The sequence below is a fragment of the Hylaeus volcanicus genome, chromosome 2 (assembly GCF_026283585.1).
Source record: "Hylaeus volcanicus isolate JK05 chromosome 2, UHH_iyHylVolc1.0_haploid, whole genome shotgun sequence".
NCBI classification, from domain to species: Eukaryota; Metazoa; Arthropoda; class Insecta; order Hymenoptera; family Colletidae; genus Hylaeus; species Hylaeus volcanicus.
Window position 1 is genome coordinate 11,018,369 of NC_071977.1, and position 12,828 is coordinate 11,031,196.

Below are 12,828 nucleotides of genomic sequence, written 5' to 3' on the forward strand. Positions count from 1 at the left end.
AACAATTCTCTTTAATCTTAAATAAAAAAAATGTTTTTTAACTAAGAGATGATCTTAAAACTTGTATCGTCTTTTTTTAAATGTTAATAATGTAGTTATAATCAGCCATAATATCATTTATCATCATTATAGAATAAGACACAACATTTTATTTGAAACAGGTGTTGTTCAGGTGCTACTATAGCAATGTAATGTTTCCTAGGAAACCAGGATTCATTTCTTTATATTTTGTAAAGAGAAATGGGATTTGGTGAACTTCAGTTTATTTTTCGAATATACGTTTACTATATTTAAAAAGTTTGCCAAACAAAAAGTCAGTTTACACAATATAACAGAGAAGAACAAAATATCATGTTGTTTTGTACAGAGAGCAATATTAACATTTTCCTTTAAAATTGGAAGAAATTTAAAGTAAGAATTTCAACAAATACCTTTTTCTAGTACAGTAGATAAATATATAGATACTAAAGTGTGTTATATTTTTATATATAGTTGGGTAATAGATAGTTTGCAAAGTAACAATGCGTTCATCAGCAACAAATAGGAAATCAGCCTCCAAAACTAGTGAACTTCATAAAGAGCTACCAAGAGTTAGTATTTCATAGTTTTTATATAATATTAAATTCTAATACCAATAGTTTCACGTTTAATAACAAAATAAAAACTGATTTATTGTATGTATTTAGTACACAAGCTTAATGAAGAGTCGTTATGAGCTAGGTGGTGGTGATACGGATTGGATGCGTGCAAGAATGTATCTCAAACCAGAAGATCAATTGCAGTTAACAGAAGAAGTATGTTTAAAGTAATATATCAAGTAGTTATTTGCGTCACACTTTCATATCATACAATTTTAGGAATTGCAAGAAGAGTTTGCAAGAATTCTGACTATACATAATCCAAGAGTTCCAGATTCTTTAGTTGAATGGTCATGGAAGTTAAAAGAATTCATAAAATTACCTCCTCCACCACACTTAGTAACTCTTTTAAGTGTACCAGGAATAATATTGCATAAAGATTCAGATGAAGCAAAAATACAATTAGCAGGTGGACTTATTGGTATGATTCCATAAACCATAACAATCATTTCTCAAATTTATAATCAGTTTAATACTTCACTAATGATTACAATTTTTTTGTATTATAGTAAGTCAACATGATATATCTGGGTTATATGAAGATGAAGAAGAAGATGAAGAAGATGAAGAAGAAGGGGAAGAAATGGAAGCTATGGAAGAGATAGATGGTGAGATGGATAACAACAGTGACAACAGAACCCATCACTATTTTAATACATATTCTTTAGAAAATATTTTATAATCGTAGACGAGTTAACAAAAGAAAAGGAAATTGAAAAAGATGAGCACAAAGAACCTGAACCTGACATTGAACCAGATGAGGAAGAGGCAGAACCAGTAAAACCAAAGAAGATACCAAATCAATTCAATTTTTGTGAAAGAGCTGCATTGACTTATACTAATCCCATGCGCGTAAGTTTATAAAAGTATAAATTTAATAAAATTGTATAATTGATTTTATGTTAATTTTATAGGAAATGAGTACACAAACTGTACCTCCACCAACAGCATTATTTAATACCCACGTTTTTCAATGGACGATCTTTGACGAATATCAGGCATGTATTTTTATTTTTAATTAAATAGACAAAAGTATATATATGAATTATATATTTATGCCTTAGCAAGATTTTGCTGAAAAAGAACGCGAAAGAGACAAAGAAAGAAGAATTCCACTTTTGCAACCAAAAAAGGAGGACCCAAAACAAACGGCTCAAACAGAATCCATGGCATTAACATCGAGAATGTTACAAGCTGCAAAAACTTTAGAACGAATGGTAAACCAAAATATTTTCGATGATATAGCTCAAGGTCAATATTTTTCTTCTGTATCATAAATTACATTTCGTTAATGAAATATACATGTAAACATTTCTAGATTACAGATATTGGGACGATCCAAGCGACGAATTTAAACACGAAGAAGGTTCATTATTGCCTTTATGGAAATTTAGTTATGAAAAAACTAAGAAGCATGATGTTACCGATTTATGTTTTAATAGCCGATATTATGACTTGTTCGCAGTATCTTATGGAACAAGTTAGTAAAAAGTGTTAAATTTTTGGTATGCTATAATTACATATATGTATGATGTTTCAGTGTCATTTAATACCTCAATAACAAATGGATCAGTATGCTTGTTTAGCTTAAAAAATCCATCATATCCAGAATGGATCTGTCCAATAGAATCACCAGTAATGTGTTTATCTTTCAGTGACCAGCATCCTCATCTTCTAGTTATTGGTAAGAAATTAAAGGGGCATGATACAATTCTTACAACAATAAAATTAATTTCCTTTCATTTGATTAAGGTACTATGGATGGTGCTGTAGCTGTATACAATATCATGTTACCACCAACAGCTCCACAATATAAGAGTAACGATGTTGTTCAAAAACACGGAGGTATAATATGGGAGGTTCGTTAAATACTAGTAAAATTGTATAAGATTAGCTATTTTTTACCAATTCAATCAATAATGCAACATTTATCGTGCGTAATACTTAAGTTATGCTGGGCACCAGATACAGAGGAAGGTAATTTGGCATTCTACAGTGTTAGCATTGATGGAAAAATAAATTACTGGATATTAAATCAAAACGACCTTGGCTTGACAACAGTTATGACACTGTTTCTAGATCGACCTCCAATAGCTGGGCCAGATGGCACTATGATTACACTTAAAGGTAATAATATTGACTAACATTCCTTTTACACCATTTAACATTGATAAATTATATTAATATTTTGTCAGGTTGTGGAACATGTCTTGCATTTTACCCTGCAGATCAAAATGTATTCCTAGTAGGAACGGAAGAAGGCACAATTTATAAATGCAATACAGCATATAGTAGTGTTTATATGAAAACTTATAATGAAGCACACAATATGCCAGTATATCGAATAGTATTCAATAAATATAATTCTAGCATATTTGCAAGTTGTTCAGGTGACTGGAGGATTAAGATATGGGAAGATAATAGAATGTAAGTTTCTAAATTACACATGTATTTTGTAATCTTCATTAAATGTTTAATCGTTTATAGGGAGCCTTTGTTTATGTTTGATCTTGGTGTCCCAATTGGAGATGTCCAGTGGGCACCATACAGTTCAACAGTTTTGGCTTGTGTTTCAAATGATGGAAAAGTTACAGTGTTTGATCTAAATGTAAATAAATACAAGCCAATATGTAGTCAACCTGTTGTTAGTAGAAAAAAGAACAAGCTAACTCGACTAGCATTTAACAATGAATTACCATTCATTATTGTTGGTGATGATAAGTAAGTATGTTTTACATACGAAGTATACCTTTAAACTTTATTGCTTTTAACTTAATAAAACAATTGATAATTTAAACTTCAGTATCTATGTTTCGGTAAATCTTTGTTAATTTCTTGATAATAGGGGCACAGTTAATACATTAAAACTGTCACCAAATCTTAGAATAAAAGTAAAACCAACAAAGAGGCAACTTCATCTAACACACAGAGAATTAGAAATTATGAAACTAGAAAAATTATTAAGTTTTGTACGAGAACCTCCTGTTTTAGTGCCACCAGAAGATACAAGGACAGTCAGATAATTAAATAAAATATAAAAATTGTATGTATCTATACATTTTGTTTTTTATAATATACTCTATTCATACGTAAAAAATGATATACTCCGATTATTTACTTGAAAAGATTGTTCTTTAACAAAAATATACAATATTTTCTTTTTGTAAACATCAACATTTTATTAACATTTGCTATAACAGAAAATACATATTAATATCTATATCTTTATAAACAAATTGGCACTAAATTTAGAATACATTAAAAATATTCCTATAATTTACAAATTTGAAGTTAGTATCTAGACTTGCTACAACATGTGTGTCCTAGACTAGAAGCAATTCGTAACGATTATGAAACTACTTTAATATACCGCTTCGTAAATAGAATTATTTATATTAATGTTCTTGCAATTCCATGCATATAACAGTACTGACATAGCTGTATAATAAAACACTACTTTCAAATGTCTTTAGAGAATAATTTACTGATTTCAGAAATGGCTAACATGAATAATATGCGAATAGTTAAATCTTTCACATATATTTAAAAAAAGATGATAATATATATATTAATAATAAATATATAATATAAATATGAAATATATATTTAATAATAAAAATTCATTATAGAAATATGTTAAAGATGAAACTGTACTGTATTACAAATAAATGATTTTTGTATATGCAGAAAAGTCTTGATTAAGTGACATAAATATTTTATATAAACTTAATATAAAATATTATCATCATGCAAATTTTATTTTCTGATATCTCGAATATAGTCAGCACTGATTATCACAGTGTCTGTTACCTCTTTTCAAAATATTCAGAACTAACATTACACAGTAAGTTAAATTACAAATACACAAATATTTTTCATACCTTATACAAAATCGACTATAATCCAATTGTAAATATGAAATTGTTTGATATTCAATTTAGATATGTTTAAATTAAATACTTTTTAAAAGAAAAGCATTTGTATAATGGAATAATATATCACAGTTATATTAATCATCAAGAGGTATAATTTATATATATAAATATTAAAAGTATGATGTATAATAAAATAAATAAAATAAAAAATGATCTTGTACATCAGTACTTACTGATACTGATCAGTATCATGTAAAACAATACTAATTAAATATAGAAAATAATTTATACAACTGGTTTAATTAAATAACATATAAAAATATAAAAAATAAAAAAAAAATTATAATGTAAATAATTTTTATATCTTTGGCACATCAATTCGTTTTATAAAGTAAAATTAACGTGAATAACTTTTTTATATTATAATTAGTAATACCAAAAGACCCATCTGCAAAAAATTGTAAATAGAATACTATATTTCAAAATATATTTTTCTTGAAACTTGGAAAATAACAAGTTTCAATGTTATGTTTCAAATAATATAAGTTTTTTTTAGGAACTTCAGACAATATCTGACAATTTATTATTAATAAAATTGAAGATAAATTAATCTTTATGTCAAGAAAAAATATGTATTTAAATACAAAATTTAAGTTAACATCTACACAGTTATTAAAAATCTGGGAAAATATATAACATCTACATAGAACCGCTTCCTTTTATTCTTATACTCGAAACCTAGTCAAAATTAATAATAATTCTTACTTTATGATACAATTGCATCAACTTTTATAAAATATCGGAAAATAATATTTTTCATTTGAAAACACTATAATGCAGTTCTAATTTAATTTCTTAGTAGAAGATATTAATTCGGATATTTAAAGTGGTAAGAAAAAATTGTAAAATCTTATTATACTTGTAGATACCTGCTTATATAATTTCAATTGCATATTAATAAAGAATGGTTCTGTATTTCTAGTTGCGTATATCATTTACTATAAGATTAAATTTCAATAAATATAAAACCTAGAAAGAAATTTTTCCTGGGATATCTGGATTTTCTATCACACCTTTAAAATACTTCAATTCTAAAAAATCCCTAATATTGTTTGGACATGGCACTTGTCTACCGGCGAATTCAATACTCGACATTGGATGAAGAAATTGTTCTGGGAAGTCTTTATGATTTAAAAACCATGTGTCTTTAACCATAGAACCGTTTCTCGCATAAAATGGAAGTATGTTTACATTTAAATGATTTATCTTTGAATACTGTACTTGAAAAAATTCTCCCTCTGTTGCCTTTACCCAGACAAAACCATGATTATCCTCAATGGGCTTATTCATGGCTTTAATTATCCATGGTGATCGTTCAAGATCATCGCGATTTACTCCTATTTGTACTTCATGATCCCATGGTAAAATATCACCGTTTCTCATAGCACCAAGTAAAGATTCTCCTTCTAACCAAAATCTGATACCAACTTCTTCTAATTTATCAAACACATGATGAGCAACTTTTCTTAATCCTGAGAGGCAACAAGGTGGTGTATATCGTTTTTGATAAATATATGATGGAACACCATTTACAACTGATCCAAAACACCTACTACTTTCCCTTGAACAACCATACCATTCTATGGAATTAGAATCTCGTATGACCTTTTTAATTCCCAAACTCTCAAACATTAGTCTCTCGCGATGTAGATGCAATTGTTGTACTTTCCACTGAGATTGTTGATTTCTATATAGTGATCTTCCTTCATTGAATTGATAATTTGTTAGGATGTGAATCTATTAACATATAATACATCACCTAATAAATTGAATCACTGAAGATTTAAAAATATGTACCATTATACATAATATAAAGATAAAATAAATGAAGATACTATTTAACTATCATTTGATCTCAAATTTTAAACTAAATAAAATCCTATAAATACAAATGAATAAAGATCACAGTTTTTTGAAAAAAGAACTCATTTTTCAACTTTCAACAAAAATGGAAAGAAACATATTATAAATTTAAAAGTACAGTCAGACACAAATTACAAACCTTTGCACCTATTGCTGTTGTTTGAATGTATAATGCATCCGTGAAAGGTAAGAGGAAAGGATCAGTCAATTTCCTTAATAACTTTGTTTCAAGCATTGTAGCATGCTTTCCATTCACACCATCACACTTGGTGCCCTTAATTTGTGTAAACTTGAGACTCCATTCTCTTACTTTTAAATCTATACCAACACAACTCAAACTTACTCCTCCAACTGGTACAATTACTATCCCTAACTTTGCTACATGTGACATAATCTCCTATAAGAAATTAATTTTCCATCAACATTTATTCAGATAACTTTATATCCTAATAGAATAAAACTTTCAAAATAGTTCTAAAGCCCACTAACAATCTTTACACCATGAAAAATATATGAAGTTTCTTACTTGCATGATTTCTTTGGTGGAGAGTCGACTTGCATCAGGTAAAAATAAAACATACTTAGTACGCACATAGAAAAGTGGATTTCTCTCGTCATTTGATGTGTTAAACTCTGGTTGCAGGTTTATTAGTTTAACATTTTGCATACTGTCATTGGCGAAATCCAGTCCCAAAGGAGGATACGGTAACTCATTACATATTATTAAAATTGGTATAGTAGGAAAGAATTCTAATACAGACTCTACAGTGGAAGTCACATCGTTCTCAAAGGTTTCAAACTGTCGTATAACCACAGTTACCAATCGAGCTAATCGACGATGAAATTTTTGCGGAGGATCAGGTGTTACCATGCTCGGTGTCAACAACCGCAATGTGTTTTGTGTTGTAAATAACCTCCATATTCTGTACCATACTATGATATTACCTAATAGTGCAAGCACTAACAACGTTTTTACAAATTTAAAGCGCATAATTAACGCGTATTCTGCACTATCATCGTACGTCAAATTTTATTTCACTTAATTTCCTTGTCATAGCACCTCTAAATAACGTTCGAATATTTGACAGGCTACGATATTTCATACCTCTCATACATGCTTCCACATGCTTAAATGCATTTTCAACTGACGTTATCAACCCATTATACCCCGTTCACAATGCAAAGGTTAGGCTATGTAAAGATCTATGTAACAACACATCAAAATATAAGGGGAGAATTTTTGTGCTATTCCTACTAAGTATTGGGAAAACAATACTTCTAACAGATCGTATGATCTAAAAGAATTAATTTGCTAAAAGAATTATAACGCGTGTTAGTAACTTTCCCGCCACTCAGCTCTAGTTTACAATCTAGCGACATTATGACCGCAAATATTGAGAACACTGCCTCGTTGTTGTTTTTATGTAAACGTCAAAGTCTACATTTGCGGCGTTCTGCTAAAGTTGGCCGGAAGGGATAATTTAGTCGGTGGTTGTTCCATAATAATAAAAAATAGGAAAAAGTCTGAACTCTCGGCAAGCCATGCCTCTTCAACGTTACACTCACGCGGTTCTATGCAGAATTCCTCTTTCGCTTCGTACGAGAGGCGAGGTCACATTAGACGAAGCAAGAACGCAACACTTGGCGTTGGCTCAACTTTTACGAGAACTGGACATCGATGTTGTCGAAATGCCGCCAGACGAAAATTCGCCACTTTGCGTTTTTGTAGAAGACATCGCGGTTGTTTGCAATGGCATCGCGCTTATAGCTCGACCTAACGAGCCATCGCGCCTAAAAGAGGTACACTTTCTACACTTTGCATTCGTTGACATATTTTCTCGTTGTAAATCAACAATTAGAGGGAATAATTTTTATAAAGCATTCTGTTACTAACAACGTGTTTACTAGTAGCATAATCATAAGCATTCGGCTCTATTGTTATTGAATAGTGAATCATTAAATTGGTCTAATTTTTTGCTATTTTCAATTTACATTTATGTAACTTTCTTGTATTTGTATAAAGAAAACTATTAGCAAATTAGGCTTTGTTAGGGAGTATCATTGTACGTCAGATTGAGCAATGTTCCCATTGAATGAGTGACTAAAAAGGTGATGATCTAATTTCAGATTGAGACAATTAGAGCTGTTCTAAAGAAGGAATTGGAGATTCCACTTATAGAAATTGCAGATAAAAATGCCCGTCTGGATGGAGGAGATGTTTTATTTACTGGTAAATAATTCCCAAGATTTGATTCATAGTTTGTTAATTTATTATTCAAAATACTAAAACAATTGTTTTCCTGATTTTGTTGTTGTAGGTCGTGAATTTTTTGTTGGACTCTCTCATTACACAAATGAAGCAGGTGCAAGAGCAGTTGCAGCAGCATTTCCAGAATACCCCTGTGTACCAATCAAGGTTGGTTGATATTTTAAATAATGCATTTGAAATTCAATGTACCTGGTATAATTCTCTGCTTTCTCAAGATGTATCATGAAATGATTTCCTTATTGCCCTACTTATTGAAACTAATTTCTACGTTTTTATTGTTTTTATGATATAAATAAATTAGTCACATGTTTGTAGCCAATGCACATTTAATTAATTTTAAAACATTTATGACCTACAATAATAAATAGAACCAATTTTTTGTAAAAGTCAAAGAAGTTTTAAAATTGAATAAATTCTCATTAGCTATGAGCATGAGCTTGACTTATCTCTTTATGTTGTTTTGTTGCCACATGTATTTTAGTGATATAAAACAAATGCATGAACTATTCAATAAAGTACTAATTTTATATTCCTTGCATATCACATTTTTTTCTTTAAAATTTGTCAGAACTTTTTGTTGCATACTATGATCTGTGTCCACGATAACTACATGTATTATCATGAACTTAAAATGTGTATGTGTACTGTGATTGTTTGCTGTAGAAAAATATTTTCCTCTTATATGTTCTTCATATTTATATAGTATAATGTCTATTATTCTAAAAACATAGATTAACAAGTTGAATGTGATCATATAGTATTATATGTATACGAACTAGGATGCTATGAATGTAAATCTTATTTGAAAATATAAAAACTGAGCTAATCATGCTTTAACATTTGTAGTGTTCTTTTAGTTCTTATGCAAAATCTCATGAATCAAATTTATTTGTGTTACTGTGTACGATAGGGCAATTATTTTAAAAGCTAATTGTCTCTGTCACTCTTAGAGATATGAATATATTGCTAAAAATGACAATAATAATTAAGCTAATTAAAATTATTATTTTCTCTGTATAATAGTAATACGAATGAAACTGATACTCTTATCATGACCCACCCATTTTATATGGTTACATTATGTCTCTTCTAGCTATCTATAAATTTCTTACATGTTTTGTTCTTTAATATTAATACGACTCGTTTACAGCACATTCTATATGGATTGAATATGTAAATTCGAAATTACATATTCAATTTGCATATATGTATATACACTGGGTTCAAAGAATGACTGATAAAAAGAAAATCATGTTGAGGTCGTATAACTTACCATTTTGATGTTCATTTAAGGTGGGTGATGGTGGCGAAGAGGTGATAGTGGAGAGTCTTACCTCAGCCCCTCTTCAGGTTTGGGTGTATTAGACTGACTCTCTTTTGCATATCCCATTGAGAAAAACTCACAATTTAGAAACACAAATCCGCACGAATTTAACAAGTTTATTCGGAAATAGATGTTTTTTTTATCGCAGAATTCAACAAAATGCTTTTGTGCAAAAGAATTTATGGCTTGGTGCAACTTTGCACACGGAACACACACACACGTACACATATACGTCTACGCGAAAACACATTTTTCTTCACTTTCGCACGTTTATTATAATTTATCTTTATTTGCATAAGTATATCATGTAGTATTTTACACAGTGCAACTTCCATCGATTGTTAATTTCACGTTTTAATACGTTATTACTCACTTTCAAAGATCGATCGAGATGACATTGTCCTTCGCTTTGAACACGTACAACGAACACAAATCAAAATAAGTTCAAAATATTGCACATAAATTAACTTTGATTAACTTTTCCCACTACAATGCCATAAAAAGCTGGACGCTATTTTTTATTAATTAGCCTGCACATTGTATCTAAATATTCCAAAAAATTAACTCACGATAAAAATTACATTGAAATCGGCGTGATTCTAAACTCTGATATTAAAAAAAAATGAAAATTATGTTTTAAGTGTATCATTGGAACTAAAATTATAGTCTTTTGATAAAAATTAATTAAAATAGTGGAAATACTAGGAATATATATATATTAATATATATATTAATAAAAAGAGTTAATTTATGCATTTGATACTACAATTCGAATTTAAAATTTAAGACTTTCGCGCGTATTGTTTTGCGTTGTAGTTGCGATGACTTCCGGATGGTAACGAACTGTAAGAAGACGCGGGAACCATTCAGAAGCCATGAAGATTTCAACCCTTGAATAGTTTGTGATTACAAAAGTTTGTTCTTGTTTAATTGTTGCTTATAGGTCGCGGAATCTAAACGTCTCAAAGCTTTAGTTACAATGGCTGGTCCTGACATTATTTGTGTGGGTGCTGGAAAGGAATCTCAAGAAGTTTTGAAGGTACTTTTGTCAAACCTAATTACATGTTACATCTTGCATTACCTTTATATCATTTCGAATTTATATTTTAATTTTATTTGTGTTATTTGTCTTGCAGAGAATTGAAAGGGAGGCGACGTACGGTTATCAAACGTTAACTGTGCCTGAAGACGCTGCTGTTAACGTACTTTACGTCAACGGTACGTTGATTCATCGATCTGAAGATGAAATTCCACAGTCGAGTAAAGTTTTTGCAGAAAAAATCGGGTTTCCAACCAGATCGTTACACATGTCCGAATTAGCAAAGGTTAGTTCTGGTTTAACTTCTTGTTGCTTATTGGTACGTAGACCCAGACACATTCGCAGTATTTAAACCAAAAATGACATACCTAGCAAAAATGTTAAATTGCTAGCGTTGATTATTGGTACGAATCGCAAAACAAAAAGTTTGAATATTTCTAATAGAAATATATTAACAAAATGCTGTGCAAAAAAAAAACTATAATACGTATATGACGTAGCATTTACGTCGCTCTAAAACTTTAACGACTACTTTAACAAACAGAAAAGATTATTTTATAATTATTTTATAAAAAGATTATCTTAATATAGAAGAGATTTTATAATTAAAAAAGATTAATATATTTGATTTCAACGTATTTACAGAAGAGATAATATATTGAAACTTTAATAATTTACCTAATTTGTAGACTTATATGATTCAAAGTCATGGTTTACATCTTGTCATTCATGGAAAAAAAATTTTTCTAACATTCCGCAGTTTAATTTTGACATAATAATTCAGCTTTCACGTAAAATTCATTTAGTATAAAAATATGGGAGTGATTAATACTGCACAAAATTTCTTCTTTACAAGAATGTATAATATTGAAAAATCGATTCATAAAATATATAAGTAAATCAAAACGAATTCTTAAGGTAGCACAAAAAGGTAAAGAAAATCACAAAATTGATAAAGTACAATAACGATATACAGTTAATGTCTTCTACTTTTGATATGTTACGTTATATAATTAAAAAACAACAATTAAAAATTAATAATCAATATTCTGATATCTTTGAATGCATTTGCCACTAGTCTATAAAAAGTGTTCACCTAAATATTCAAATAGAGCTCTTCTATAATTCAATAATATACTATAAAGTTAATAATATATAAAAGCACTGATAGTTAAGAGTTAATGTGCTGATTCACATTAAAGAAAGTTACACAATTAAGAGTCTACTAAACAGAAAAGACAAGATTTCTATGTAATAAACTTGATATTATATATATATATATATAAATGTATATATATATTACAGCAAGCTTAAAGTGTTTTGGCAAATTTACAATGTCTATAGAATATTAATACAATTTACAATATCATGATGCAGTGGTTTGTTGATATTTTTTAAAGTCATGACAATATTTAAGTAATTTTATTACATTTTTATACATTTTAATATGCACGTTTTCGTGTTAATTTAAATGTTTCTTTCGTTTTCATAAATTTTCTACTCATTTTTTTAATATAAAAGTATGGTAAGAACACAGCTGTACGATCATGTTCACGATGTGTAACATTAGATTTAGCCGTCATTCCGTGTAATTTCATTGCAATTTCTCCGAAATGTATAAGGCTACAAAGTTGTAAACAAAATAAAAGATATCCACTAGACCTTTTAGTCTAGTTTTTCACCACATGACTCTCCCTACCCGTATAAATGGAAGAACGCGCGTGCGTGTGTGTAGAAATATTCAATGTTAGCTTAATTAC

At 29.3% G+C, this 12,828-nt stretch overlaps 3 protein-coding genes across 4 annotated transcripts; 2 read left to right on the forward strand and 1 right to left on the reverse strand.

Annotated features, from left to right (window-relative positions):
* Window positions 1-169: 169 nt before the first annotated feature.
* On the forward strand, window positions 170-3,662 carry LOC128872519 (dynein intermediate chain 2, ciliary). The gene is made up of 15 exons (XM_054115300.1): window positions 170-411; window positions 493-590; window positions 687-794; window positions 858-1,059; window positions 1,148-1,246; window positions 1,327-1,490; window positions 1,553-1,636; window positions 1,703-1,889; window positions 1,957-2,118; window positions 2,179-2,322; window positions 2,391-2,497; window positions 2,588-2,765; window positions 2,834-3,065; window positions 3,126-3,359; window positions 3,484-3,662. Exons 2-15 carry the CDS (start codon window positions 522-524, stop codon window positions 3,659-3,661), a joined length of 2,148 nt encoding a protein of 715 aa, XP_053971275.1. The 5' UTR covers window positions 170-411; window positions 493-521; the 3' UTR covers window position 3,662.
* A 129-nt stretch (window positions 3,663-3,791) lies between these two features.
* LOC128872506 (ribitol 5-phosphate transferase FKRP) lies at window positions 3,792-7,779 on the reverse strand. The gene is made up of 3 exons (XM_054115282.1): window positions 6,963-7,779; window positions 6,576-6,833; window positions 3,792-6,310 (listed from the first exon to the last, which is right to left on the reverse strand). The coding sequence occupies exons 1-3, from the start codon at window positions 7,425-7,427 to the stop codon at window positions 5,543-5,545; spliced, it is 1,491 nt and encodes a 496-aa protein (XP_053971257.1). The 5' UTR covers window positions 7,428-7,779; the 3' UTR covers window positions 3,792-5,542.
* A 68-nt stretch (window positions 7,780-7,847) lies between these two features.
* LOC128872508 (N(G),N(G)-dimethylarginine dimethylaminohydrolase 1) lies at window positions 7,848-12,729 on the forward strand. Of its 2 annotated transcripts, XM_054115284.1 has the most exons (6): window positions 7,848-8,236; window positions 8,564-8,666; window positions 8,755-8,852; window positions 9,999-10,055; window positions 10,973-11,068; window positions 11,166-12,729. In XM_054115284.1, exons 1-6 carry the CDS (start codon window positions 7,979-7,981, stop codon window positions 11,418-11,420), a joined length of 867 nt encoding a protein of 288 aa, XP_053971259.1. In that variant the 5' UTR covers window positions 7,848-7,978; the 3' UTR covers window positions 11,421-12,729. The 2 variants fall into 2 exon arrangements, with proteins under 2 accessions (XP_053971259.1, XP_053971260.1); XM_054115285.1 differs by lacking the exon at window positions 9,999-10,055.
* Window positions 12,730-12,828: the final 99 nt, after the last annotated feature.